At 49.4% G+C, this 25,961-nt stretch overlaps 10 protein-coding genes across 10 annotated transcripts; 6 read left to right on the top strand and 4 right to left on the bottom strand.

Annotated features, from left to right (window-relative positions):
* Positions 1 to 1,338: 1,338 nt before the first annotated feature.
* On the bottom strand, positions 1,339 to 3,416 carry BDV27DRAFT_171842 (putative glycosyl hydrolase; the record flags this gene model as incomplete). Its single annotated transcript, XM_032075707.1, has 2 exons — positions 2,486 to 3,416; positions 1,339 to 2,420 (listed from the first exon to the last, which is right to left on the bottom strand). The coding sequence occupies exons 1-2, from the start codon at positions 3,366 to 3,368 to the stop codon at positions 1,339 to 1,341; spliced, it is 1,965 nt and encodes a 654-aa protein (XP_031928200.1). The 5' UTR covers positions 3,369 to 3,416.
* Positions 3,417 to 4,480: 1,064 nt separating this feature from the next.
* Positions 4,481 to 6,179, top strand: BDV27DRAFT_157225 (general substrate transporter; the record flags this gene model as incomplete). Its single annotated transcript, XM_032072464.1, has 2 exons — positions 4,481 to 4,685; positions 4,750 to 6,179. 2 exons carry the CDS (start codon positions 4,481 to 4,483, stop codon positions 6,177 to 6,179), a joined length of 1,635 nt encoding a protein of 544 aa, XP_031928201.1.
* Positions 6,180 to 6,376: 197 nt separating this feature from the next.
* BDV27DRAFT_107566 (NCBP3 domain-containing protein) lies at positions 6,377 to 8,283 on the top strand. The gene is made up of 2 exons (XM_032064445.1): positions 6,377 to 6,655; positions 6,718 to 8,283. Exons 1-2 carry the CDS (start codon positions 6,533 to 6,535, stop codon positions 8,005 to 8,007), a joined length of 1,413 nt encoding a protein of 470 aa, XP_031928202.1. The 5' UTR covers positions 6,377 to 6,532; the 3' UTR covers positions 8,008 to 8,283.
* Positions 8,284 to 8,386: 103 nt separating this feature from the next.
* Positions 8,387 to 10,087, top strand: BDV27DRAFT_127442 (uncharacterized protein). The gene is made up of 2 exons (XM_032066764.1): positions 8,387 to 8,646; positions 8,744 to 10,087. The coding sequence occupies exons 1-2, from the start codon at positions 8,391 to 8,393 to the stop codon at positions 9,979 to 9,981; spliced, it is 1,494 nt and encodes a 497-aa protein (XP_031928203.1). The 5' UTR covers positions 8,387 to 8,390; the 3' UTR covers positions 9,982 to 10,087.
* A 5-nt stretch (positions 10,088 to 10,092) lies between these two features.
* On the bottom strand, positions 10,093 to 11,274 carry BDV27DRAFT_127445 (60S ribosomal protein eL29). The gene is made up of 4 exons (XM_032066765.1): positions 11,221 to 11,274; positions 11,044 to 11,095; positions 10,706 to 10,808; positions 10,093 to 10,593 (listed from the first exon to the last, which is right to left on the bottom strand). The coding sequence occupies exons 1-4, from the start codon at positions 11,225 to 11,227 to the stop codon at positions 10,558 to 10,560; spliced, it is 198 nt and encodes a 65-aa protein (XP_031928204.1). The 5' UTR covers positions 11,228 to 11,274; the 3' UTR covers positions 10,093 to 10,557.
* An 807-nt stretch (positions 11,275 to 12,081) lies between these two features.
* BDV27DRAFT_127446 (F1F0 ATP synthase subunit delta) lies at positions 12,082 to 13,311 on the top strand. Its single transcript, XM_032066766.1, has 6 exons — positions 12,082 to 12,253; positions 12,326 to 12,348; positions 12,436 to 12,566; positions 12,677 to 12,765; positions 12,834 to 12,923; positions 12,988 to 13,311. The coding sequence occupies exons 1-6, from the start codon at positions 12,122 to 12,124 to the stop codon at positions 13,018 to 13,020; spliced, it is 498 nt and encodes a 165-aa protein (XP_031928205.1). The 5' UTR covers positions 12,082 to 12,121; the 3' UTR covers positions 13,021 to 13,311.
* Positions 13,312 to 14,390: 1,079 nt separating this feature from the next.
* BDV27DRAFT_107602 (uncharacterized protein) lies at positions 14,391 to 16,987 on the bottom strand. Its single transcript, XM_032064446.1, has 3 exons — positions 16,714 to 16,987; positions 16,295 to 16,662; positions 14,391 to 16,231 (listed from the first exon to the last, which is right to left on the bottom strand). The coding sequence occupies exons 1-3, from the start codon at positions 16,862 to 16,864 to the stop codon at positions 14,483 to 14,485; spliced, it is 2,268 nt and encodes a 755-aa protein (XP_031928206.1). The 5' UTR covers positions 16,865 to 16,987; the 3' UTR covers positions 14,391 to 14,482.
* Positions 16,988 to 17,582: 595 nt separating this feature from the next.
* Positions 17,583 to 19,177, top strand: BDV27DRAFT_127448 (putative L-cystine transporter). The gene is made up of 4 exons (XM_032066767.1): positions 17,583 to 17,960; positions 18,049 to 18,066; positions 18,156 to 18,594; positions 18,660 to 19,177. Exons 1-4 carry the CDS (start codon positions 17,920 to 17,922, stop codon positions 19,032 to 19,034), a joined length of 873 nt encoding a protein of 290 aa, XP_031928207.1. The 5' UTR covers positions 17,583 to 17,919; the 3' UTR covers positions 19,035 to 19,177.
* Positions 19,178 to 21,477: 2,300 nt separating this feature from the next.
* BDV27DRAFT_127452 (putative C2H2 transcription factor) lies at positions 21,478 to 22,325 on the top strand. Its single transcript, XM_032066768.1, has one exon. It carries the CDS (start codon positions 21,518 to 21,520, stop codon positions 22,268 to 22,270), a length of 753 nt encoding a protein of 250 aa, XP_031928208.1. The 5' UTR covers positions 21,478 to 21,517; the 3' UTR covers positions 22,271 to 22,325.
* A 315-nt stretch (positions 22,326 to 22,640) lies between these two features.
* Positions 22,641 to 25,420, bottom strand: BDV27DRAFT_107632 (uncharacterized protein). The gene is made up of 3 exons (XM_032064447.1): positions 23,463 to 25,420; positions 23,182 to 23,379; positions 22,641 to 23,125 (listed from the first exon to the last, which is right to left on the bottom strand). The coding sequence occupies exons 1-3, from the start codon at positions 24,671 to 24,673 to the stop codon at positions 23,011 to 23,013; spliced, it is 1,524 nt and encodes a 507-aa protein (XP_031928209.1). The 5' UTR covers positions 24,674 to 25,420; the 3' UTR covers positions 22,641 to 23,010.
* Between the last annotated feature and the right edge of the window lie 541 nt (positions 25,421 to 25,961).

Genomic DNA, 25,961 nt, shown 5'->3' on the forward strand with positions numbered 1-25,961 from the left:
CCGGCTGTCGAAACTCTATCGGCAGGCGCCATCCCTTCCAGACCCAGTTTTTCAGCCTTGGGTCCCAGTGCACAGGTTAAGCGCATGGCCATCCCGTCCATAAGCTGGAAAGCATGCCCCATATCCCCTTCCCGCTGGGCAATAAGCGGTATCGATCGTGATCCACGGGCCCCATGCTGGTTTGAACTGCTTCACAGTCACCTCCCGGTCCCGCTCCTAGGTTGGCTGTCTTACCGAGAATTGCCAAATCAGTACTCAATCTGGGAAGAATGTGTCGTTTATCTGTCGCACTACTAGAGGCCGGTGTCTCGGGTTAACACCCGCTGAATGCCGTGATACAACTACGGGTTCTAATATTAGGCATGAGCTTGTTGGGACTTGCCAATGGCTCGCTTCCAACTTCGCCGCAAAGTTAAGAATGGGAAAAATAGAAGAGAAAGCCCAAGAATGGGGAGGAGGGACTGTGTCGCAGACCCTGCGATGCATCGTACTTGCAATTTCGTGACCGGCAAGTGGGTGCCGGCCAGGATTCTCTACCTAACACAAAACATTACCTAGCCTGCTCCACTAACTCCTCATCTTTCCCCTCATCTTTCCGCCTGTGCCGTGAGGTGAACAACTACCATTGGCATACTGTTGCCGAAAATGAGCCTGATATGACCGACGTAGGCACACGTGCTGCGTAACGCCTTTGGCATGCTCAGATACATCACAATCCCCAACTCTTAGTGCTCATTAAGAAGGACAGGATGAGGTCATAGCTTCCTCATAATTGAATCACAGACTTCCAACTTTTCTGTTAAGAAAAAGAAAAGAAAAATGAGCCATCCAAAGCAAAAGCATGTACTTACAATGGCCAGGTTCTCCAGCCACCTTCTGGATTCGGTTGAGAGGGCTTCATTGGAGTCACATTTGCTAATGCTAAGTGGCGTAGAACACATACTGTGGATTCGGTGAAAAAATACACTTTCGATAGAATCGAATTATTGTTTGTGATTCTATCATGCATAACGCATACATCAAATCAGGTTTCTGCGGCAGTCACCATGACAGAATTACTCCTACACTTGGACAGTTCTTGACGAAACCTCGGTTTTCCCAAGTCCAAGGGTCGAGATCGTGAAATCAATTAGCAGTTGATTCCAAATATGTTTCCATTTCCCTTGCATGAATGTGATCAGATGCATTTTCTGGATAGCATTCTACCTCTAACCAGGTTTCCTAGATTGTTTGACCGAACAAGAAAATGCGCAGGACAAATACAGGTAAAAAAAAAAAAAAGGAACATCACTATCATTGGTACTTGACAAGAAAATACTATACGCTCGTGCCAATCCCCTACGCCCTGACAAAAACAGGCATTGTCTCAATCGGACAGGCAACCTCGACCGTGTTGCCTCCCTCGTAGACCTTGTCTTCACCCCATAATTTCCATGAAGCCCCTGCTGGCAGATAGGCCGCTATCTTCCGCTGTCCCGCTTCAAGTACCGGTACTATAAGATACTTAGAGCCATACATGTACTCTGTCTCGATATCCCATGCGGTCTTGTCCTCTGGGAACTCATAGAACAAAGTCCGGATCACCGGGGAGCCCTTCTCATGGGCTTCTTTCATCAAGCTCCTAGTATAGTCTCTGAGCTCTTCACGAATGCCAATGTACTTCTTGCAAATCTCATAGATCTCCTCTCCATAGGACCAAACCTCATTGTCAGATCCCGACGCAGTAGGCTGTCCCTCCGGCTTCGGTTCGCGGTCACCATGCAGACGCATCACAGGGCAGAATGTCCCCCATTGGAACCACCGAGTGAAAAGCTCCCTGAAAGCAGGATCATCAGGATTACCTCCATGGAAACCGCCGATATCCGTAGTCCACCAAGGGATCCCAGCTAATCCCATGTTCAGTCCGGCAGCCAGTTGATTGCGGAACGAGCTCCAGGAGGATGCAATGTCGCCGCTCCATACAAGGGCACCATATTTTTGGCTGCCGGCCCAGGCACAACGGAGAAGATTCACGATGTTCTTTTGACCCTCGGCCTCCATGCCTTCGTAGAATGCCCGTGCGTACTCTTTGGGGAAGATGTTTCCGATTTGCATGTTGGGGCCGGCGTGGTAGCGATATATATCGAAATCGTAGATGCTGTATTCGGGCTCTGCTTCGTCTAGCCAGAAGACCTTGATGCCCTTGTCGTAGTAGTTCTTCTTTGCGGTTTGCCAGATGAACTTCTGGGCTTCGGGGTTGGTGGCGTCGAAATGCGTGATGTCGCCGTCGCACTGCATGGCGATTCGTAGGCCGCGATCGTGCCGGATGAGGAGGCCTCGCTCGAGCATCTCTTGGTAGTTCACGGATGTAGTCTCGACGGTAGGCCAGATGGACACCATTAGTTCCACGTTTAGTTCCTTGAGTTCTTTGATCATAGCATCTATTGTTTGAAGTCAATGTCAGTTAAGTGTTTATCTATTCATGATGTCGTGAAGGACAACCCACCAGGATCGGGCCAGAATTCAGGATCAAAGCTCCAGTCGCCTTGATGTTTCCAGTGGAAAAAGTCAATGACGATCAGGTCCAGTGGTACCTGTCGCCGTTTATATTCCCTCGCCACATTAAGCAGTTGCTCCTGGTTCCAGTACCGGAGCTTGCATTGCCAGAACCCTAAGCCATACTCAGGCATCATCGGAACATAGCCAGTCACCTTAGCATACGCCTCCTCAATCTCTGCCGGTGTGTCACCTGTGACGACCCAGTAGTCCAGTGCCTTTGTGGAATGTGCCTCGAAACTCATCGTATTCGTTCCAAAAACAGCGCGTCCAATACCAGGGTTATTCCACAGGAAGCCATATCCGAGGGACGAGATCGCAAAGGGGACGCTGGCTTGGGAATTTCGATGAGCCAATTCGACATCAGCACCTTTGAGGTTCAAGGATGGCTGTTGATATTGACCCATCCCGAAGATCTTTTCCTTGGGATCGAGGGACTCGAAGCGCATGGTGAGGCGGAAATCGCCCCCTAGGATTCCTCGCAGTTCGCGGGCTTCGACCTCCAAGGCGCTGCATTTCGGGTCTTTGGGATCACGACGATGGCGGGCATATTCCTCCAAGAGTTTATTTCCCTTGGAGTCATAAATGATGATCTTGCCGCGCTGGGAGACGACAGCTTTGATTTTGCCGTTGGAGATGCTTGCTTCTTTGCCTTCCGGTGTCTCGATGACGGGCTTACTTGCGCCGGGTTTTGTGGACAACGCCCAGTCTTCGGTGGGCATTGATGAGAGTTTCGTAGCCCTCACTCTGAATGCGTTCTCGCCCCATGACTGAATCCAAAGAAGATGGTCATCGAAGCGAAAGATGAGCTTGTCGTCTTCAGCATAGAGCATGGTGGAGAAACTGAGGCTGGTAGCCGTATTATAATGGGCTCAACTGGCTCAAGGGGCGTTAAGAACAAAATAATGCTATCTGAAGTAGAAGAGAATTCAATCTTTACGTTTGGGGGGATACGGGGCCATTAAATGATCAGAGTGACTGGCGTCCCCTTCGTGGGGACTCAACCCTGCCAACGCAACAACATGTCCCCCTGCAACACATGCAGCAATGCGACTACGCCGGCGTTCCAACCGTCGGTATATAACGACAATTGGTAGTTCCCCTGCGGAGGAACTCCGGTGGTGGTGGGGGATTTCATTGTTCAACTACTTATCCATATTAACCGGGCGGTCGAGCTCTCTTCGGATTGGCACGATGAGACTATAGCCTAAAGTCCGCCGCGTCTCGTACGACCCCTCAAGGCTCAAGAGAATATCACCAACGGCCTTCATGTGGAGCAAAGCGGTGATTTACCTGTGAGATAAAGATGTGGAGGCTCCGATCTCTCGGTTTCTCCCCCCGCATTTACATGATGACGTCCGGTACTCTACTCCATGGATCCATCCATGATATCCCCAGATATATCCCGATTGGGATCTAGAACGTCTGGTTCTCCAGTCTGGTTGTATATCACACGATGCTCTCTAAGCTTGGCAGTGGTCTTGATCCAGACGATGCCATACTCCTGTCCAATACAAGCGTTTCATTGAAGTCTACCCCCACGCCACGCTCATCCAGGCCGAGCTTACGCAGCTTGCACTCCGATGACTGACAGGCTCTCCGTATTCAAGCAATCAGATAGAAACTGCGTCCAGGATCCTCGGTTGAATGAAAGCCCAATGGGTTAAAGCATTTAATTCCCACTACATATGCAGTACCTTGTACCCCATGGGGGAACCTTGTCAACCCTGCGGGGTGCATTTCATTTACCCCAGATAACGGACAAAGTCCGGTGTCTTAGCTACTGCTTTAAAGTTAGAATGCAGGACAATGATGTGTTTGCTTGTGGATGAATTGCCTCTCACGGCAGTCTTCAGAGCTATAAATACGTCATGTTTCCTCGTGGCTGGAATGCACCGTTCAAATACTTCTCTCAGAGATTCTCGTGGGAGTTACACTTTTCCAGATGAAAATTGACGAAGACGTTCCCAAGGAGCATACTGCTCACATAGAGCATACCGTAGAAACTACGGCTCCAACCAAGGACGCCCTACAGGCCTCTACGGATGAGCATGAAGCTACCGTGTGGGAAGCCCTGAGGCACAACTATAAAGCCGTCTTGTGGTCTGCCGCTATCTCGTTGTCGATCATTATGGAAGGATATGATGTTGGTGAGCATTATCATATATACTGCCATTTCATTGAGTTGCTGGAGCTTTCGTAACGGTGCAATAGCCCTCATCTATCAGTTCTTCACATACCCTGCATTCCAACAAAAATTCGGATCATACCGTCCAGAGCAAGGAGACTACATAGTCTCAGGACCCTGGCAGGCAGGTCTCAGCAATGGTGCCAATGTCGGTATCGTGATTGGCGGCTTCATGAACGGCTACTTGTCTACAAGATTCGGATACAAGAGAGTCCTTCTGGTGGCCCTTTTCTTTATGAACTGGTTCATTTTCATTCTCTTCTTCGCCCCGTCGGCGCCTGTGCTGCTCGTCGGACAAATCCTGTGCGGGCTCACTTGGGGCATTTTTGCGACATCATCGCCAGCCTACGCCTCAGAAGTATGTCCACTTGCTCTCCGTGGATATTTGACTTGCTACGTGAATCTCTGCTGGGCCATGGGTCAATTTATCGCCTCCGGTGCCCTTTACGGCTTGCTTAAGATCGAAAGCGACTGGTCTTACCGTATTGCCTATGCTCTACAGTGGATCTGGCCTGTTCCTCTCTTCCTTCTTATTATGTTTGCGCCAGAGTCCCCATGGTGGTTAGTACGAAACAATCGTGTGGACGATGCCTATAAATCTCTTGCCCGACTCGACACCAGAGGACGCGAATCACACCAGAGAACCCTAGCTCAAATCATGCATACCCTTGAGCTCGAGTCAAAGTTGGAGTCCGGATCTAGCTATCTTGACTGTTTCCGAGGCATCGACCGGCGCCGCACCGAAGTTGTCTGTATGAGCTTCGCCGGTCAAGTCCTGTCGGGCTCGGCCTTTGCCTACACGCCCACCTACTTCTTCGTCCAGGCGGGAATTAACACCGAAAATGCCTACCAAATCACGGTAGGGGGTACAGCGATATCCTTTGTCGGGACTATCATCTCGTGGTTCTTGCTGACCCGGTTTGGTCGACGGCAACTATACGTGACTGGCGTTGCCTGTTTGACCGGCTTCTTGTTGATCATCGGCACCACTGCTGCGGCATCGGAGTCCAGCAGCGCGAAATGGGGTCAAGCTGCTTTGTGTTTGGTATGGCTCTTCACCTATTCCGTCACGCTGGGTCCTGTTACCTACACTATTATCTCTGAGACGTCGTCCATTCATTTGAGGGCGAAATCAGTTTGCCTATCACGGAACGTCTACAATATCACCAATATCGTTGCTCAAGTCGTCGAACCTTATCTGATCAATCCTACTGAGGCTAATCTGAAGGGTAAGACGGCGTTCGTCTGGGCAGCGACCGCAGCGGTGACCACTATCTGGGCGTTCTTCCGACTGCCAGAATGCAGAGGCAGGACTTATGACGAGCTGGACGTGATGTTTCATCAGAAGGTGCCCGCCAGGAAGTTTGCTACGCATCAAGTCAACGCGCATGATGCGAATGCACTGAAGACGGGTTCTGCGGAAGGTGTTGTAGACAATAGTAGTAGCAAAGATTGAACGAAATGTATCGGAGCAGAAAGTAAATTCGACTGAAGAATAGTGGAATCAAACCTTATTTGAACTTATCAATTTATCATACATTTAAAACCAATGAATGATTATGAGAGATTTGTAGGTACCAACTAAAATGAAGTCCGTCGCCGCCTCCGAGCGGTGAGCCCAGTGACTTCTGCTCATCGCCGACACTTCCAAAGCTTCAGTTCGCGATTGTTTCTTATCTTTCTCATATCCCCCTCCTTCCTCGCTTTATTATTGGCAAAATTTTTCTTGGATTACATCTTTGCCTGCTACACATCTTTCTTACCGTATCTAAAACATTCCTTTTGATCCGCAAGTGACCCTCCCCCGCAATGGAGGTCGCCGGCGTACAACAGCCTCCCGCCTCCAACGGTGACCACGCCATGGATGCGTCAATGGATATCGACATGGACCTGGACCTTGGTCCATTGCCGGAAGCCGAAATGATCGAAACTGTGAGTATTAATGCATCCAAATTGCCCACCGTGCCTCATCTAACCCTCGTCGCGCGACTCAGGACCCAATGGGCGGAACAGTTCTGGATGGAGCCGTAGATCCCCAAAGCTCAGAAGCCCAGTACGAGAAAGTACATGTCAGAGGCGTCGACGAATTGACGACGGATAACATCAAACAATTTGCGACCGAGCACTTCACCCTCGAAGCGCCTTCCCGGGTCGAATGGATCGATGACACATCGGCAAATCTCATCTACTCGTCGCCTGAAATCGGTCTCCAGGCTTTGTCGGCTTTTACGCAAGCTAGTGAAGAGGAAGACACGTCTGAGTTACCGGCGCTGCGACTCCGATCCGCTAAGCTCCTCTCTTCCCACCCTGATTCCGTACTCCAGGTGAGATCGGCTGTGAAGACCGATCGCAAGAAGCCTCGCGCCCATGAAGCCAGTCGTTTCTACCTTATGCACCCTGAACACGATCCTCGCGAGCGCCTGCGACGTGAATTTGACGATAGACGACGTCAAGGTGGCGGAGACGAAGGGGATTACAGGCGGAGACGTTTCGACGGCCGGGAACTGCGGCGACGGAGGGATCGTGACGGAGATGAACTTATTAGCGCTAATATGTATGACGATTCGGGGGCAGCTAGCACGGATTATCCCGAGACAGGAAGAGGTCGCGATGAGCGAGGCCGGCGGCGGGACCGGGACCGGGAACTGTTCCCATCGGATGAAGGACGTCCTTCCGGGCGCCTTCAGAATCGCAGTGCTTCTCCGGGTCGAGATACGTTGATGGAGAGCGGGTATTCAGAGCATGACCGTCGCGACTCGCGCAGACACTTCCGTGAGAGATCGCCTCAGATCGATCGCCGGAATAAAGGGAAGGAACTCTTTCCGTCCTCAAAATCCTCCGGCGCCGATGCCGATGCCAACTCGCGAGAGCTATTCCCGAATAAACCAGCGACCAGTTATCTCAAGAAGGAGCTATTCCCTAGCAAGCACAGCAATCATCGTCGGTCGGATGCCATTGATGCTGCAGATGAGACGGCAGACCTGTTCTCGAAGAGAATCTCAGTCCCTCTTGTGGATGGTTCTCGGGATCAACGACGGAACAAAAACGTTGAGCTTTTCCCAGACTCGGAGGAGAGCGGCGTCAATATCCGTGGAGCAGCTGACCCAGACCAAGGCTTCTCGATTCGTGGCGCGGCAAATGGTCTCTCAATTAAAGGACGAGGCGCATCTGTTCGCGAGCTCTTCCCCTCTAAGTACAAATCCAACGCTGGCAAGGAGCTGTTCTCGGATAAGATAGAGGGACGGGGAGGCCCACGCCGGAGGGCGGAGGATATGTTCAGCTGAAAAAGCATATTAGAGATTGCACATCGGCGAGAAACGTGAATCTACACTCATTCAATATAATCGGGAATAAGGGGGGGCCTTTGAAAACCAGATAGAAAACGTGTCTAATGACGCCATCCAATTTGTGATACCATTTACTTTCCTCTTCTCTTTTTACTTTCTTTTATCATTTTCTGCGGCGTCTTCATATCTAAAATTCTGCATACTCGGTTTTTTTACGAACATGTATTATAGATTGGCTAGATTCTTGAAAACTCAATGTACCGTACATACGGAATGATATGATCCGAACCTCATAAGATAAAGCTATGGTTATCGATCCCGGTGTTTATCATGACTTTCCAACTACACCTTAACTTTAACCTCAGGAAAAATAAGCCGAAATGCCACCAACTTCCCAAAGCCCCCCGTTGGCGAGTATTCTGGTAGCCCGCTTTTTACGAACCAACAACTACGCCGAGACTCTTAATTCATTCATCCGTGAAGCAGGATTGCCCGCCGACGCGGGGCAAGTAACAGACAACCAAGAGGGAACCAATTGGACGATCGAGAGCGTACTCGAGGAGAAGAAAGCCTTTGACCAGACTCTGGGATTTGAACGGTACGGTGAAGACGAAAATGATGAATGGAGTGTTCCTGGTGAGTTACTTTGTTTTTTTCGTTACATAAATACATATATATATATATATTTTCTCAATACCTAGTCAAATAAAAGCCTAGCTAACAAGGCAAACAGCACCTTCCAACCCCAAGATCATAGAGACACCAACATCATCAAACATCCTCGCCTGCTCCGTCGATCCATGGAGACACTCAAACAGCAATGAGGACAACCAAGACACCACCTCATCTCGTCTCATAGCCACAGGCGCAGACAAACAACTCCATCTCTTCAAGACAGAAGCCGACAATGCCATCTTCAGCTCACTCCCCGGACTCTCCGAGTCCCCAATCCTTTCATACGTCTCTATCCGGAATGGAGAATACGTCTGTCTAACCAACATGTCAGGCCAGCTCCTCTTACAAAGGAACGCCGAGATCCTCGACAAAAGAAAAGACCACGCCAAATACGCCGTCAAAGTAGTCGCATTCGAAGAAGACGACGACAACGACTCCCCCCAAAGACCTATATGGGTAGCCACAGCCGGCTGGGACTCCAAGATCCATCTCTACCGTCTAGATATCCCAGACTCAGACTCAGACTCAGACTCCGTAGCCATCGGCGAGCCCATCGCATGCATCACTCTTGCCTCGAACCCGGAGTCATTGCTCTTCGTCCAACACCCCGATACAAAGGAACTACTTCTACTCGTCTCCCGGCGCGACTCAACCCATCTGTACTATTACCGGGTCCAACAACAACAGCAACAGCAACAGCTACAGCTACAGCAGGGCCCATCATCCACACCATACGAATGCACCCTCCTCGGCAAACAGAACCTGGCTCCCCATTCCAACGCCTGGATCGCTTTCTCCCCGTCCTGTCTCGCCCTCAGTCCCCATGACCCGGGCCTCTTGGCTGTCGCTACCTCGACCTTACCGCATATGAAGGTCATCATTGTGCGGCTTCTGTTCCCATCTACGGATAGCTTGGATGCTAGTGCGTCCGGCCCGCAGCCGGAGACACAGGCTACGCAGGCTTTTGCGGCGCTGTCACTTCAGAATCGCGAGGATGCTGCCATTGTGATCCAGGCGAATACGTTTGCGCCGCAGACCGCGTATTCGACGCCGCAGGTTGTCTGGAGACCGGATGGTTCGGGGGTTTGGGTTAATGGAGATGATGGGGTGATTCGGGGGGTGGAGGCGAGGACTGGAAAGGTCGTTACTGTGTTGAAGGAGGGACATGTGGTTGGGTCTAAGATTCGGACGATTTGGGCCGGTTGGGTGGATGCTTTGAGGGATGGGGAGGTTGTTAGGGAGGAGTGGTTGGTTAGTGGAGGGTTTGATAAGAGGTTGATTGTTTGGAAGGCTTGATTGTATTGGTTACTCCTACTTGAGTTTGCGTGGAGATATCAAGGTTGTCTATCATATCTGACGGTCCCGGTCAACGTCATTTGGGATCAGATAAGGGGGATAAAACACTTATGACAACATAAGAATGAATTGATAGAATATATATGGAGTGATTGCTATTCTGATCTACGAATGTAGCCCTCCGTCCATGCACCCTCTCGCCACAGAAGTAAAAGGGAGAGGGTGTTTGGTAATTGGAGGGCATGGAATCTTCTCTCGGCACGTTGAAAAAATCCTTCAGCAAGCGCGCATTAAGATAAGCACGAAGCTGTACACACATATGCCTGTTCATACGAACATTGAAAGCCCATCATCAGGGGGGCTGCAGAATTGCACAACCTACTGACCAAAACACACAGGAAGAACGGAAACAAGTGTCAGGCCCGTGTCGTGGAATCGAATCATATTGTCTTATTTAGCAACCGTTGCGCGGAACCAGCCAGAGGGTCTATCCGACAGGACGCCTGGGATCATGGCACGTGTGAAACACCAACTCAATGCGCTCCCATTTTTAATTCATTTCTAAATTAAGTTGATTTATGCGATCTCACGCTTGCCCTCCTTGCGCTCCTTCTGTAGCAGTTGTTAGTCGATCCTCTCTTTTATTTTATTGTTTATTTTTATCATTGTGTTTGGAGACAGGTCGCAGTTCGATGGTGTTGGGAGGGGAGATTTGTCAACGTACCAGAGCCTTCATGGTACCGTGAAGAGCGTGACGGTGGTTGCGGCGGAACTTGGGGTCAACACCCTTGAGGGAGGGGTAACGGTGAGTCTTAGGCTTCTTGATACTGTTGCGAGTCAAGTATGTCAGTGGCCTGCTCCTTATCGTTTCATTCCGTAGTGTCCATTATCGGAGGGGGTATTGGCTGAACATGTTGCATTGCTGGATCTGATCTCGATCATCCCGAGTTCGCCGTCGAAATAAACCGCCCACCACACCCAACAATACAACACATCGCGGCCATCCCACTCCGGTCGAAAGAAGTCGTGTTTCATGAGGGATAAGGATCGAATGGTACGCACCCGTTACGGTGAGCCTTCTGGCTGTTGTGGTGCTGAGACGCGTTCTTAGACTCTGTCAAAGGGAAGACGTCAGCGATTCCGAATGATGAAGTCCAAAGATCCCGTCATTTCGGGAAATAATCCAGGATCAAAATCTCCATATTCATTCAGTTGGAGAACCGGGGGATCACCACATACTGGCCATCTTGTCGGATTTGTCGCAACTGGGAGACGGTTGACGATGAGTTGGCGAGTGAGGTTACCCTGAACTGAAGCAGAAGGCGCAGAGACTCTCTCCGCCTTTAGGGCTCCCGTTTGTGGGATTTCGCTTACCGTCCGCGGCTTAGCGCCTTTTGATGCCTGGCGCTGCCTTATGTCCTTAGGTGTATATGTATCTACTTACCGTTTATTTAAACACAGCTACTGCTACGGAGGTTATAGACAGATTCTGAAGCCTTATATATATAAAGAGGTCATTTGGAAACACTATTAATATTCTCATAGAGGCAATACTATACAGTTCAAGACAACCTGAATGGGGGTCCTCTATGGGCATCTCTACTAAAGGTAATCAACATCGGCCCGTGACCGGATGACTAAAGAAATGCCATGCCAACTCTATTTGTTCACGTGATATCAAACTATGGTGGTTAGTTTAAGACTCATACTGCCTGTTAAGACCCATTCAATATCAGAGCAACGAATTGTTTGAAAGTACGTTGGCCTGAAACAATCCATAACTTCGAACCTCGAGACTGTGATGGTCTGAGTTGACTATTAGGTTCCCTATTAGAGCAAAATTGTATAGATTGCAGTCACGCGTCCGCACGTAACACAACATCACATAGAAAATATAAGAGAAAAAAATTCAGGGAAGAACGAACAATAGCAAATGGCTAGTAATTCATGTAGCCGACATTGTCTGTTGATGGTTGATAGGAAGAGTTGTAGAAAAGACTGGCTGGGAATTCGGAATGTCCGCCACGTGACCGGGCAAGAGCCGCTAGGGAACAACCGGCATCCGACTTCGACCTTTGCAACTCAAACACAGGTCCAAGAGGGATACTATCACCGTCGTCTCCTCCCCATCCATTGCAAGATGAGCTCTCTCCGCTTCGCTCGCTCTGCCCTCCGGGCCCGTCCCTCTGCCTTCCGCGTTCCTCTCCAGCGCAGAGGTTACGCCGAGGCCGTGAACGACAAGATCAAGCTTTCCCTGGCCCTTCCTCACCAGGTACGCTCGATCCCGTTGTTCCCTCTTTGCACACCTATATGTTACCTTAACTGACCATTTTCTACTTTATAGACTATCTTCAAGTCCACCGGCGTGTACGTTTGTTCCGAATCCCGACCTACCGAGAGTTGAGGGTCGGCCCTGCCTCGTTCATAGCCGTACTTACGATCTTTACCATTTAGTGTCCAGGTCAACATTCCCGCCGAGTCCGGAGAGATGGGTGTTCTCGCCAACCACGTTCCCTCCATTGAGCAGCTCAAGCCCGGTCTTGTTGAGGTCGTTGAGGAGGGTGGTGCTACCAAGAAGTTCTTCCGTACGTCCGACCGCCCATGTTAACATCGCGCCGCGAGCCAGGACTGGTCTATGCGACTACATCAATGCAATATTGAACAACGCTGACATGCATAACTCGTGCTCCTACAGTCTCCGGTGGATTCGCCGTTGTCCAGCCCGACTCCCAGTTGAGCATTAACGCTGTCGAGGGTTTCCCTCTTGAGGACTTCAGCTCCGACGTACGTCCCGAATCTCGACATGTATCCTGAGATACGTACTAACGAACCTTTTTTTTTCTCCGACACAGGCCGTCAAGAACCAGATCGCCGAGGCCCAGAAGATTGCCAGCGGCAGCGGCAGTGAGCAGGATATCGCTGAGGCTAAGATTGAGCTCGAGGTAAGTAGAATCCATGTTTCCTTGGTAGAAACGAAATGAGCGGTCAGCTAATATTTTGGTATAGGTGCTCGAGACCCTCCAGGCTCACCTCAAATAAATTACCTGATGTACATATCCACTCGCGATTCCAGCCTTGAACGTGTAGAACTATAACCAATTATTATTCTTTATTGACCTCTCAAACACGTGCTTCGATGGCATCTTTACTATTGTTTTGCCTGTTTAGGAAGCGTATTCTTTGCACTTTTCTGGGTTGCAGACTTTGCTGCACACTTTCCTTCCAACGCAGTTACGACTCCTGCACTTCATAATTTACGCACTTTTTTCTTCCCACCTTTACTGAACTATAGCTATGCATCATCTAATCAGAGCACTTGTTCTTACTCAATTTAGTCACCTATTCACCATAATATCTTTCCACTGACAGTATGTAGCACATATTAGCATAGACCATGTCAAATTCAACACACAGATACAATCGCATAAGGACCCAACACCACGTTCTCCGCTTCCAACACCTGCTTCAGGGCGCTCCGTTGACGGTGCGAGACATGTGCGAGCCCAAGGATTCAGTCAGCTCCTTTCGAAGCCCCTAAGAATGTGCCCAAAGGCCAAAGTGAAGCTGGTACAGAACCCAGACACCTCTTTCCCTCAGGATTCAAGCTCGGACGACGACACGACTTCCTGACTTACCCAAGTTTGAGTTGCTTTCTCATGCTATGTTACTCCTTATTCTGGGCGACAATCTTTTCTTTTAGTCTGTCTTATTAACCTTTCTTGGAGTTGCTTTCTCATGTTATTCTTTGTTCTGGGCGGTAATCATGTGGTTCAGCTTGTATTAATCCTTGTTTTAAGGTCATCCGAGAAGATGGTTCTCTTCCGAGATACTCAGGTCGGATATCACACGTGCCATACAGATAATACTTTTCTACAATAATAGTCATCGACTCCGTTGAAGTGTGAATACAGTTTAAAAGGCAACCGTGGTGTTAAAGGAATGACATGCACGGAACGAACCTATTAGAAAGCTAAGGTCCAATGTGAAGGTGAATACATAACAACAGATCATGACAGGGAAAGAAAAGCAACTGGTAGACAGATGAGAAAAGCCACAAAGATGTATAAAAGAAAAACGCCATGTACTGAATCCACATATCCCTCCCATCCAGAACCCATATCCATAGCCATATCCATTTCCTCGTCCTGTACTTGAGGTACGTACGTATATTTCGGCGTAGAATTTTCCTGTCCATGATTTTATATCTCTGTTCAGGGCCCGTTTGGTTATCATAAGCAGTGAAGAGTGTTTCTCTAACTCTTCTGACTTGTGGTACCTAGGGCTAAAAGAAGGACTAGACAGAATCAACGTTTGCATGCATCATTAAGTTGCCATTCCATCGTGTCGATATCAAGGGGTAGATCGTAAATAACATGAAGAACAAAAGAGAGAAACCACAACAGGGGCGAAGTATACGACATCGAAATCAAGTAAGCATCTATACATGTGAAGAGAGGTTCAAGGGGGAAAACAATTGCCCGCCGAAGACATGTCACATCCGTCAAGTGAATTCTACACTGTGTTGTCTTTCTTGTCGGGCGCGAGCTCGTTCCGCTCGTCTTCGTCGCCGATTGCTTGCGTAGTCTCCGCTTGCTTCTGTCCCGGTGAATGTACCAGGGGATGTGATGCTCCCTGGGCCATACGGCAGACTGGAAGGTGCATGTGGCGGGGGAGGGGGGGACATATGGCTCATGTTCTGGGGCGGGGGAATAGGTGGAGGAGGCACGCTCCCAGATGGGGCTGTGGACATTCCAGCTGCGGCGGCGGCGGCGGCAGCTTCCTGCTCTCGCTGGATTCGTTCGTGCTGTTGACGCTCTAATTCCTCAACGCGGCGCCACCGGTCGTAGTTACCTTCGTTGCCTGACAGGGAGCTTGCACTTCCGGCGCGACGACGAGAGTTTCTCCGTTCCCTACGTCTTGCTTCGCGACTTGCGGCTGCCTCTTCCTCGGTTAACCTTCTGAGCGTGACATGCCGGCCATCGTTGTGCATTTTGACTTTCACCGATACTGGAGGGGAGCTCGTCTGGTCATCTCTGTGTCTACTGCTGCTCCGGTGTCTGCTGCTGCTCCGGTGTCTACTGCTGCTTCGGCGGTGATGGCTGGAGGCAGCACCTAGGGCACTTCCAGCAGCTGCTCCTGCCGCAATATTGGAAGGATCAAGCCGAGAGGGAGCTTGACCTGGCATTTCCGAAGTGGGCGCACCTGGGGGTAAATCAGAATGATGCCCATCGATTGCCCCGGACATTGCCGGATCCCCAGTTAAAGCTGATTCTCCGTACGAGGGCCCCCGCGGAGGTCGTGTCAGCTCAGTAGATGAGATGTCAGTCGCGGTGAAGGAGTCGGCTCGTCTGCGGGGTGGGTACCCATCTCCAGTATAGCGTCGTTTGCTGTCGGCTCGTGCAAGCCTTTCCTCCTCTCTCTCCCGACGGCGCATATCTTCTACACGACGATCGTCATCATTTGCCTTGCGACGGGTAAACATGTTTTTGAGGGCTGCAAAGGCACCAGCACCAAATAGAGCATTTCGGGCCCGATGAGGTCGGTCATGGTCGTTATCAGAGAAGTAAGTTGAATTGTAGTAGTATGACGACCCGGGACTCTGAGGTCTACTCGGGGGTCGGCTGGGTGGGCGGTTGAGAGGGGTTCTGTGACTTGGTTCGGGCCGTCGTCCATCTTCCATCCTACTCATTGTAGTCTCCGTCATGCTGTCACTTCGGTTATGGGCGGGTCGATACCGGCCAGATTCGGCATCATTATCTCGGTTTCCTCTCCTGTCGAAGAATTTCTTAGCGAGGAAGGCACCACCGCCCGCGGCACCAAGCTTGAGCAGTTTATTGCCCCAGCCTTTACGCTGGGCTCCTTCATCTGAGTACTTTTCCGAAAGGTAAGACGTTTGAGAGTCCTCATAGCCATCCCTTCCCCTACTCCGAGAGCGACGCCTGAAGAGTGAAGCCAGGCCTGCTCCTGCGGCTCCCGCGGCAGCCATTCGTCCGAAACTGCTCTGGCGATGACCAGCAGGGCCGGGGCTAGGGGGCCCAGAGACATAGCTATGTCGACTGTCAAGGTCGGGTCCCGGTGGATATCCCTCATCATCATACAGGTACGACAGGACGAAAAACGTAACCAAGAGAGCAAAAGCGGCGACGGAATATAGTATGAATAACGACTTTGGCGAACCATAAAGGGTGAGTCCTAAGGGAATCTGGATAAGTCCTAGAATAGCAAGGGCTCGGCCAATCCATCGGTGGATCTGACGGATATGAAGTTAGCTCTCGAGATGAGTGTTGGGGCAATAATATTTTTCGTAACGTACTACCAATTTCAACGGTACTCGGTATCTTTGCCGCTTGCTTTCTACTTTATGAAGGAACCAGCCCCACATAACCTGAAAGACAACCATGACATAGATCGCCAGTCCAATTCCGTGGTGAGGGTTTGTTAGGCTCCTTTCCGGGCCGACTGCAAACCACCCGCAGACGAACACTACCGTGCTTAGCAGTAGAGTTAGGACCTGGAACCAGGCATGCAACTTGAATGCCACGAACGGATTCCATCGAGAGTAGTATCGAATGATCAATATAGATATTGGAACAAGACCTAGAAATACGATTGTCCCAATAACACCATGTACGACTATTAGGGTACGATAGTAGGGCATATCCTTGAATCGGTTTCCCATGCCTGACATCAATGTAAGAAAGAGAGCTTCCCAAGGTCAGAATTCCACTATACCATTGTATTGCATTGTGTCAAAATTGACCCCCATCAAGTTTGGCAAGAGGAATGTGTCACGCCCTGCGTCCCATGTCCCATCGCCGACATGCAGTGTATCCGAGGCATACGTGCTGCTCCCGGGAGCCGTAAGATCTGAGTTACCAGTCATGGTGTCCAGTAGTTTTGTATGTTCGGACTATATGCAAGTATGCTGTCTCAAATAGCGATCTTGCGACACTGGAATGCCGGAATAGATTCCCGAAGGAGATCTAATAGATCCCCCACACCAGAGAATGCACCATGCGCCAGTAAGAGATGTTGATTTGAGCACAATACGTCAGTGACCAGATGAATTGTAGGGAGCGATCGCAAAGAACACGATAAATCGAAGTGGTTTGCTCTGCTGAAGCTGATGATCAGATGTTTACCACCGTACGCGCTTCAGGATGGGGATGTAGATAGTAAGACGAAAGAAAGGCGGGGGAGGTAAGTGAGGATGGATGAGAAGTTGAACAACCGGGCCAAACAGCGATGAATCCTGAACAGTTAGATTCAAGTCCAAAACCAAATTAATTGACCAAACAGGGGAACCATACCAACCGCGGTTTCGATCTTGTCTGCCACGGTAGGGGAGATTGGAGGCTGGAATGTAGATGCATTTGGATTCTTCCAGCTCCGATCAACTGTTTTCCGTTTGGGGTTTAGCGGGCCAGCGCATATCCCGGACAACCAGCCGCTGACTCAGCCATCCTCAGCCATCCTCAGCCGCCGACCGCCTGCCATTTTGGGAAGTATCGCGTGCCGTCACGGGTGCCGTCACGGGTGCCGGGTCCTTCATATCTTATCAGTCGCTCCCCAATCGATGACGACTACTCCAAGTGCCATGAGTCCAGTCTCATAGTCATTTCTTCCTTTCTTTTTTTTTTTTTTTTAATAAGTTTTCGAGAAAACAACTGGCGGAGTCTTCATTTCCGGACTCTTCAATGAATTGGCGGAAAGATCCGACACGAAGCGAAACATCGATTACCTTACCTTGACCACTGGATTGATAAGCGACTACAAAGTTCGTGATAGCTCACACCCCGTTATCGCCGAGGCAAGGAGGTTCTGATCCTCTGGATTCCGGTCGCTTGGCGAAGTGAAGAGGCGGAATTTTGGCATTGGTCTTTCCTCTCGTTCATTTTACAAACTTCCAGCGTGTGCAAATCACACGGTTCCGAGATCATGTCGTCTCAACTAGAGATCTTCCTCAAGGCCCTTTCTCGGTATGTGCTGCGGACGTCGGCTACGGCCTTGGCGGGAGAATACCCCCGCTCTACTGACTCAGTGACACTGATACATTCTTTGGTACAGCCTCTTAGGATGGATATAGTACGTCTTCACCTTGTGCTAACGTTCGCTCTACCTTCTGAAATGGCTTGGACGACGTATTGAACGTACCCGAAAACTGACCCGCGAAGCACGCTATGTTGGTCCGCGTCCTTCTATCCTCAATTAATCTCCAACTTTCAGCGACGTTCGACAGTTGGATTAGCCATTGATTTCCCCACCATTAATACTTTGGGATATGTGTACTACACTGCGTATACGGCTGCCTTCCTATACTCTCCAGTGATTCGTCACCAATATGCCGCTCGTCATCCCGGGTCCGAAGGGTCTACCGTGCGATTTAATGACTTTGCTTTTGCGGTCCACGCTCTTATTCTCAGTGCCTTAACTTATACGCAGTTTTGGCCCGCGATCTGGGGATTTAAGGTTTCGCGCTTCCAACGAGTTAGTAAGCCAGTCGCAGGCTTGTTCTGGGGCTCTATCGTGGCCGTTGCTATTTTAATCTTTATCGTCCTTGGTAAAAGCCCCGATGGGGGCTATGATCCATCCACCTGGGGATGGATCGACGTGGTAAGCAGCCAGAAAAAAGTTCGATGTACCTGCTTATTGCTAACACACGACACTATCTATTTTAGGTATACGGTCTATCCCACGTAAAAGTACTGGTCACCGTCACCAAGTATGTGCCGCAGGCTTGGGTAAACTATAAGCGCAAATCCACTCAAGGGTGGCATATTGGTCAAATATTGCTGGACATAGCGGGCGGTGTCTTCTCCTTGGTCCAATTGTTTCTTGACTCGAGTTTCCAGGACGATTGGAGCGGCATCACGGGAAATCCTATCAAGCTCCTGCTGTCGAATATCTCGATCTTTTTTGATATTCTCTTCATGGTCCAGCATTACATTCTCTATAGGGACGCAGGTGATAAAGGAGCCAAGCACCAGGATCCAGATGTTACCACCCCTTTGTTGACCGAGTCCAACGGCGTACAGAGGACGGAAGATGTCTGAGAGGACTGTGGAGAGATGCTGTTAAAGCTGTGTAGTATTGGAAGGGATGATATATATTTCTTTTTTCTTTTTCTTTTTCTTTTTCTTTCTTTTTTTTCCATTTTTGGATTGCTTGATAGACTGTTGTTCTTCTGAGTTTGCCGCTTAACGGCGAGAGAATGTCTTCAAACTACGATGATAAGCGCCTGAGAACTGTACTAATCTCGGGTGAATGACATGAATAGACATGAATGTGATAGAAGCGAAGAAGTTTTTGGGGCAGAAAACGCTGTTTCAGTGACATGTCAGCTGAAACATCGGACTAGACTCGACCCGTTCCGTCCCAAGAAGGGTAGTAGTTTGTTGCACCGGCGCCTGTATAGAATGAGATGCAGAACCGACATTCTCGTCAACTGATGAACTACTAGTAGTTACCGTGACACCGCTCTTTTGCAGCTGTAGTGGCGCACCATTTGCTTATCCCTCCAATGGCGAGGGTGATGGCGCGTCTCCACAGGGGGAATCCACCAATACGAGAATTGGATCTATGCATATCTGTTGGAACCGCTGCAAGACCGGTGGGAATGAGGCTTATCCGCTAGGACCCGATGAGCGGTGGACATAACTGGATTCGGTCATGGTCATGGCGTCCAACGATTCGGCGGGACATTTTTTGGCTTTGAAGCCCCAGCCTTGCGCGGGGGGCCTGAGGATGCCAATTGCATATTGTTCCCCAATGCACAACTGCTGGCACAACCGCAAAAAGGTCCTCTATTTTCCATGGGCCGTGAAGACAAAGAGTCGGAGATCCCGACTTGGGTCAAGGACAAGTCCGGCGGGGCTGAGGCTCTTGACTTTTAACTTGCCTTCGCTTATAGATCCATGGACGAGCTTCCAAGGTACCTCCGAACACGGGATGACTTATGCAAGGTCTCTGCAACCATTCCAGCACCAGTCACAGCCCACAACCATGTAATGCATAGCTTGGGAATACTAGCGCGATGGCTCGAATGAGAAGTCCTAATCCAGTCAAGTCACAAAGACCATAACCGTGGTCTCGGCGTGAGTTTTTCAGCCCTACCAGGGAAAAAGCCAAAGTCGAAAGTGGGACAATTTTGGTTGCCAAAGAAGTAAGAACACACTAGTGGTCGGGTGGTTGTCGATCTCTAGCCTCTCTATCCGAGCGGGCCAATCAGCACAAGCCACAGCCAGTGTCAGTCTGAATTGGGGTTGGATCCTCAGGCCCTTATTGGCAACCCAACGGAATGAGATGCTAAGAATAATTTATTTCTCTTTCCTTCCCAAGAAAGTATATTGTTCTGTTATTTTATTGCGTATTTCTTTTTTGACGACTCCATACTACTGTGTACTGTCTTGTGTCCCTCCGGACTAGCTCGGACTCGCCCCCAGGGCCCCAGATCATCGCCAAACCGATCGAGTAGGAGTCCACACCTCCCCGCCTCTTCCCACATCTGTCTCTGATCCTCTCTCTCTCCCCAAGATGCCAATTGCTCATTCGTTCGCGGTATATGACCCAAGTCTAAGTTTAGGATCCTGAGGCGGTTCAAAATGTCTCTGATTATGATTATGATTATGATTATTGTTATTATTATTATTATTATTATTAATTCTATTATTTTTTCTTTTTTACTTCCTTCTGGCACGTGGACTCCAACCACAACAACAACTCGGAAATGGAGAAAGAAACCACAGTTTTCCCTCCTGGCGATCACCAAAAAAAATAATAAAAAAAAAAAGGACCGCCAACGAAGCATTGGATGTACCTCACAGCCTTCCGAGACACATATCTGGTCCAAAGTCTCTTGCAGACACGAACTCACCACTCATCTAGACCCTCCTCCAACTAAACCCGTTCGACTGTCAGCTCGCAAAAAAACCACTGCATAGCCACCACGTCTTACTCCCTCAAACGGTCTTCCCTACAACGTGGGGCCCCTGTTGATGTCACCAGCTGATATTATATATTTCTTCATCTTTCGGATCGGAGATAGACGTTGGAATCATCATCATCATTATTATTATTGTTATAATCCGGATGATTATTTATGATCTTTTTTTCCCCTTTCTTCTTTACTTCAATTCTTCTAATATCATTGCGTGCTTGCCATCTTTCTTACCGGGACTTGGATCTACATCTCGGATCTTGAAACTGAACTGTGATTCATATCTATATCTACTTCTACTCTAGATACACAGACACAGACACAGACACATCACTAGTTATTAGTCCAACTAGACCTCCACATCCATAACCCAATTGTCAATCTATCAAAATTCCTCAATTGCATGGGACCATGGACCCATCAACCACCTTCGATCTACCAGCGGGAGAATACCCAGCTATAGATATACAAACCGGCCTCGGCATCTCTATACTTCCCTCTAAACGTCAATCCGCATACACCCCAGAAGCCTGCTCCCCATACCCACCCCAACAACACCTCTACACCCCACCAACCCTCCAACACTACGTCCTCCCCGATATGTCTGATATGGCCGATCTAATCCCCTACACAATGGAACGGGTGCATCTCCGCGAACCGTCCGAACTGGAGAACAACATGTTGTACGCCCCATTCCGCCGCGCGGGGGACTTCTCCTCCACATCCTCCTCCTCCACCACTTCCTCGATACATTACTCAGCCTGCGACTCATTCGACAGCACCACAACCAACCACAACAACACAGGCAATCTCCACCCAAACGACTACTACCCAGGAGGAGGGCCATCAGAATACATGCACACCCCATCCTCAATATCCTCCTCTTCCCCTTACTACCCCCCGGACAACAACAGCACCACACCCACATACCCCCCTCTGTCTAGTCCAACATCCGCCACAGCAGCCGTAGTCTCCGCCTCTGCCTCATCATCACGCTCGCTCTCCATGCCCCCGCAAGGCTCTGCCAACCAAAAAGACCTCACGAACTTCGGCATCCAAAACGCAGACCAGACCTGGCGGTGTGCGTACCCGGGCTGCACATCGCAGACGATCTTTCGGCGGGGCTGCGATCTCCGGAAACATTATAATCGGCACCGGAAGCATCTGTTTTGTCGGCATCCGGGGTGTCCGCAGGCTATGGCGGGCGGGTTCTCGAGTAAGAAGGATCGGGATAGGCATGAGGCCAAACATAATCCGGTGGTGTGTTGTGAGTGGCCGGGTTGTGAGAGGATGTTTAGTCGGGTTGATAATATGAAGGATCATGTTAGGAGGATTCATCGGAGGAGGGAATAATCTCTCTTTCTCTCTTTTTTCTTTTCTTTTCTTTTCTTTTCTTTTTTTTTTGTTTGGTTTGTTGCTTATATTGGGTTTAATGATGGGTTGGAAGAGGGGTGGATATATGGATGAACCTGTACCAGTATTATTGGACGATTTTCCTTTTGTCGATGAAACGTGTATTTCTGTCAACTAGTTCAGCTGGCTATCACTTTTGACTCCTAGAATAGAGAATGGAGTCTCATGACTATTTCCGCGAAAAGACGCCGCTATTCCCTAGATGTGCTCGTAAGAAAAGAGATGGGAATAAAATCCATCTCTGAAACGCAAAATGAAGCATAGCGTATTTTTGGGAAGAAAGAAATAAAATAAAAAAAAATATGATTTAGAAAAAAGAAAAAAAGAAAAACCCTTCACTAGACGCCCAACCTCGATTCCTGATTCCTGTACAATCCCACGCTTCTTCATAAACGTAGCGTATATCCGGACATGAAACGAATGACAAACGATAAATGTGGCTCGTAACTCTAGACATCTGGTATCTCGAACAAGTAAATAACGGACAAGACAAAAAGGAGAATAGTATGAGAAATATGGCAGAGATTCATAATGCATGCACAGTGTACATCAAAAAGGTGGGGGGGATAGAAGGCAAAACATCGTGAAGATGACCGCGTCATTCTCGATAATAGTGAGAAAGCCATCTTCTCACAGGCAGAAGTCGATAAGTATGATGCGCATTTCATATAAGCATTTAATCAAGAGTTGATCCGACGGCGGCGACCTCGCGCGCTGCCTTCTGGTCTTTGCGAAAGGACCAGTCGGAGCTGGGGATCATCCTTGCTTTTGTCCACATGATGGACCCGCACATGCCTGATTCCGTCAGCATCTTCAACATCGTTGCGCATGGCAAACCAGGGGAAGCTTACCGCTGGAGATTGTCGGGTCGTGGATATTTATGTTGCTGGTCTGGACAGAACGGGCACACATAACCGGGGGAATTATGGACCAGGCCATGTCGTATCATCTCGTTTTTGCGTTTGAACCCTTTTCCGCCGATTCCGCGAGGACAGCCCTCAATGGGACAGAAATGGGGTCGGTCTTGCGAGTGAACGTTCGCATGGGAACTGTTCTGTATCAGCTTGAGCTCTGGAAAGCACTTCCACAGATAACTAGAATTCATATATGATGGCGAAGTGCTGAGACCTACTTCAATAGGTATTGAGTTTGAAAAGGCGGAGCGGTACACCCCGGGTGCCGACATTTGTAGGCTCCCGAGGTGACAACCCCATTGTGTTGCGGACTTGGATTGTATGGTGTCCGTTCACACGTCCCCGCTGGAGTTTGGTCCGTGGGTGTTGGATAACTCGTCGCAGGGCTTTTAGCTTCACAATGTGCGATGTCATAGGCGGATGTAATATAAGGTATGTCGGATTTCTGAGGTCTCCAGTACGAGCTTTGCGCTGCCGGAGATGACACGGCTGATAAGTCTTTGGTACTCGCAGGTGACAGATGCGAGTAAGGGCTAGGAGGGATCTGGGGAGGAACGAAATGGCCCGGTCGTTGATGCTCCCAGACAGGGTCACTCCTGAGTCCCGGTGGAGAACTAGCTGTGACAGGTGGTAGAGAATAGGGAGAGGAGCCATTGACGCGTACAGCGGGTTCATTGACATGAGCTATCCCACGTAGTGCAGTCTGAATGGGGGGCAGAGTGGTGGTATTGTCCGGTGAGTGGAACGGGGGTAACACATCCTGCGACTGATGTACGGAGATTGCATATTGACGTAAAGGCGGGCTGAACGGCTTCTTCTCCGTGATACTGGGAAGGGCAGGCGGGGGTGGTTGGGAAATCTTTGGAGACAAGATTTCCGTTTTCACGCCAGCGCGCGCGTCAGGAGAAGGAATGTGTGATTTCACTGGGATCTCTGGAGGCTCCAAGGGGTCATCACTGGGCTTTGGTAGATCTAACAGCGCAAGAGCGCGCTTAGCTGCTTCACTCGGATCCGTCTCTGATTGAGGCTCTCTAGGCTTTGCCGGCTCCACCACGGGGCTCTCCAGCTTTGGCTTCTCAGGCTTAATAATAGGCTTATCCAGTAGATCATCACAGAGGATGTCACGGAGGTGCTCTGGACGAAGTGGGTCAGATCTCTCATAATTGGCAATATCAGGTCGGTTAGGGTCTATATAGCTGATCAGCACCGAGTTGCCCTCGTTTGTTTCGGGCTTGTATAGGTTCGATTGAGGCTTACGGGAACCGTCCGGTGTTCCCTCGCCTGAAGAATATTTAAATTCGCCTTCGGGCTCCTTGGCCTCCTTGACTATAAAAGGAGGAGTCGGATCTTTGTGGGGCTTATAATCCGGCTTTGTCGCCTCCAGCCCGGGAGAACGACGGTCCTCATCGGGATCATATGATTCTGTCATGGAGGCGGCGGTTTTTGACGCATCAGGCGCGCCGCACCTTCTATAGTTTACTCTGGCCCTTTGAGATCACCGTTTGCTCTGAACCCGTTAAAACACCGGCTCAGAACCTGACTGCCCGCCCAGCGAATGTACAATAAAGGAAATAAACAATTGGGGTGCGCTTGGCCAACCGATTGATCCCCAGATATCCTGTTGCCTGTTAGTTCGCGCCCAGCAAAGTATTTTCAAACGGTATCAGACTAGAAGACGGAGATGAATCGCTGAACAGAAATCTGATAAGGATGTTGATGGATTATAACATGTGAAAACCATAGGAAGCAAAAACCCACACCCAAGTAAGAAAATAAACAAGGACAAATGGGGAGGGGGAAAAAAAAGAAAATAGCAATCCAACTACGGTTGCGGCGACTAATAAGATAAGTAATAACCCACTCCTGGAGACGTTGTGGGATCAATCAAGCTCCGATGTCAGAAAAGATGGAGACCCCATGAGTGCTACCATGTCGGGTAAACCACCTGATATTAGACCAATCACCACGGCATCGGTGGTGCGTGCAGGAGACCTCCTACTAACAGAGAATAGGAATGAGGTGCACTTTTGGTGCGTGGAGTCTTGATTTTTTTTCACCCTCAAGACGCCCCCGACTTTGCCGCTCTTACCGTGGACAGGGTAGATAAGGAAAAAAATAAACAAATAATCAAATAAGTGAAAAGAACAGGAACAGGGACAAGAGATAGCTCATTAAAGATGCAGAATAAGCTCACCTGAAAGAACTTAAGACACGGAGTACACGGCAGAATTCAGGCACCCGCCGGCTTTAAAGATGAGGCTCAATCGGAGACAATTTGCACGTCACGATTGAGGATACGGAGATGATGCGCCGTCCGCTTGAGATTGAGAACCGCAAATCTTAAGGAGTGGGTGGGGAGTAGGCGGACCAAATGGTGAGAGGGATAATGAGGATGGGACAATATCCAAGATTTGCGACGATCAAACTGGTGGTGATAATCTAGGCGACGACTCAAGTAGTAGCCGCCGGCTTCGAAACAAGTGGGGGGACGAAGAGGGAAAACAACAGTGGTTTATGGCACAGGCATAATAATCTCAGCGGCGGCGCCCGTGTGGGTTGCAATGATTGTCAGATGGACAAGCCAAGAGGAGGGAAATTGACAATAATAATAGTAATCCGAATAGGAATAATGATAAGAAGAAAAAGAAGGATAATAATAATGATCACAATAATAGTAATGGCATTAAGAGAGCATTACTATTATAATAAAATTATAA

The sequence above is a fragment of the Aspergillus caelatus genome (assembly GCF_009193585.1).
Source record: "Aspergillus caelatus strain CBS 763.97 unplaced genomic scaffold BDV27scaffold_75, whole genome shotgun sequence".
In the NCBI taxonomy this organism is placed as follows: Eukaryota; Fungi; Ascomycota; class Eurotiomycetes; order Eurotiales; family Aspergillaceae; genus Aspergillus; species Aspergillus caelatus.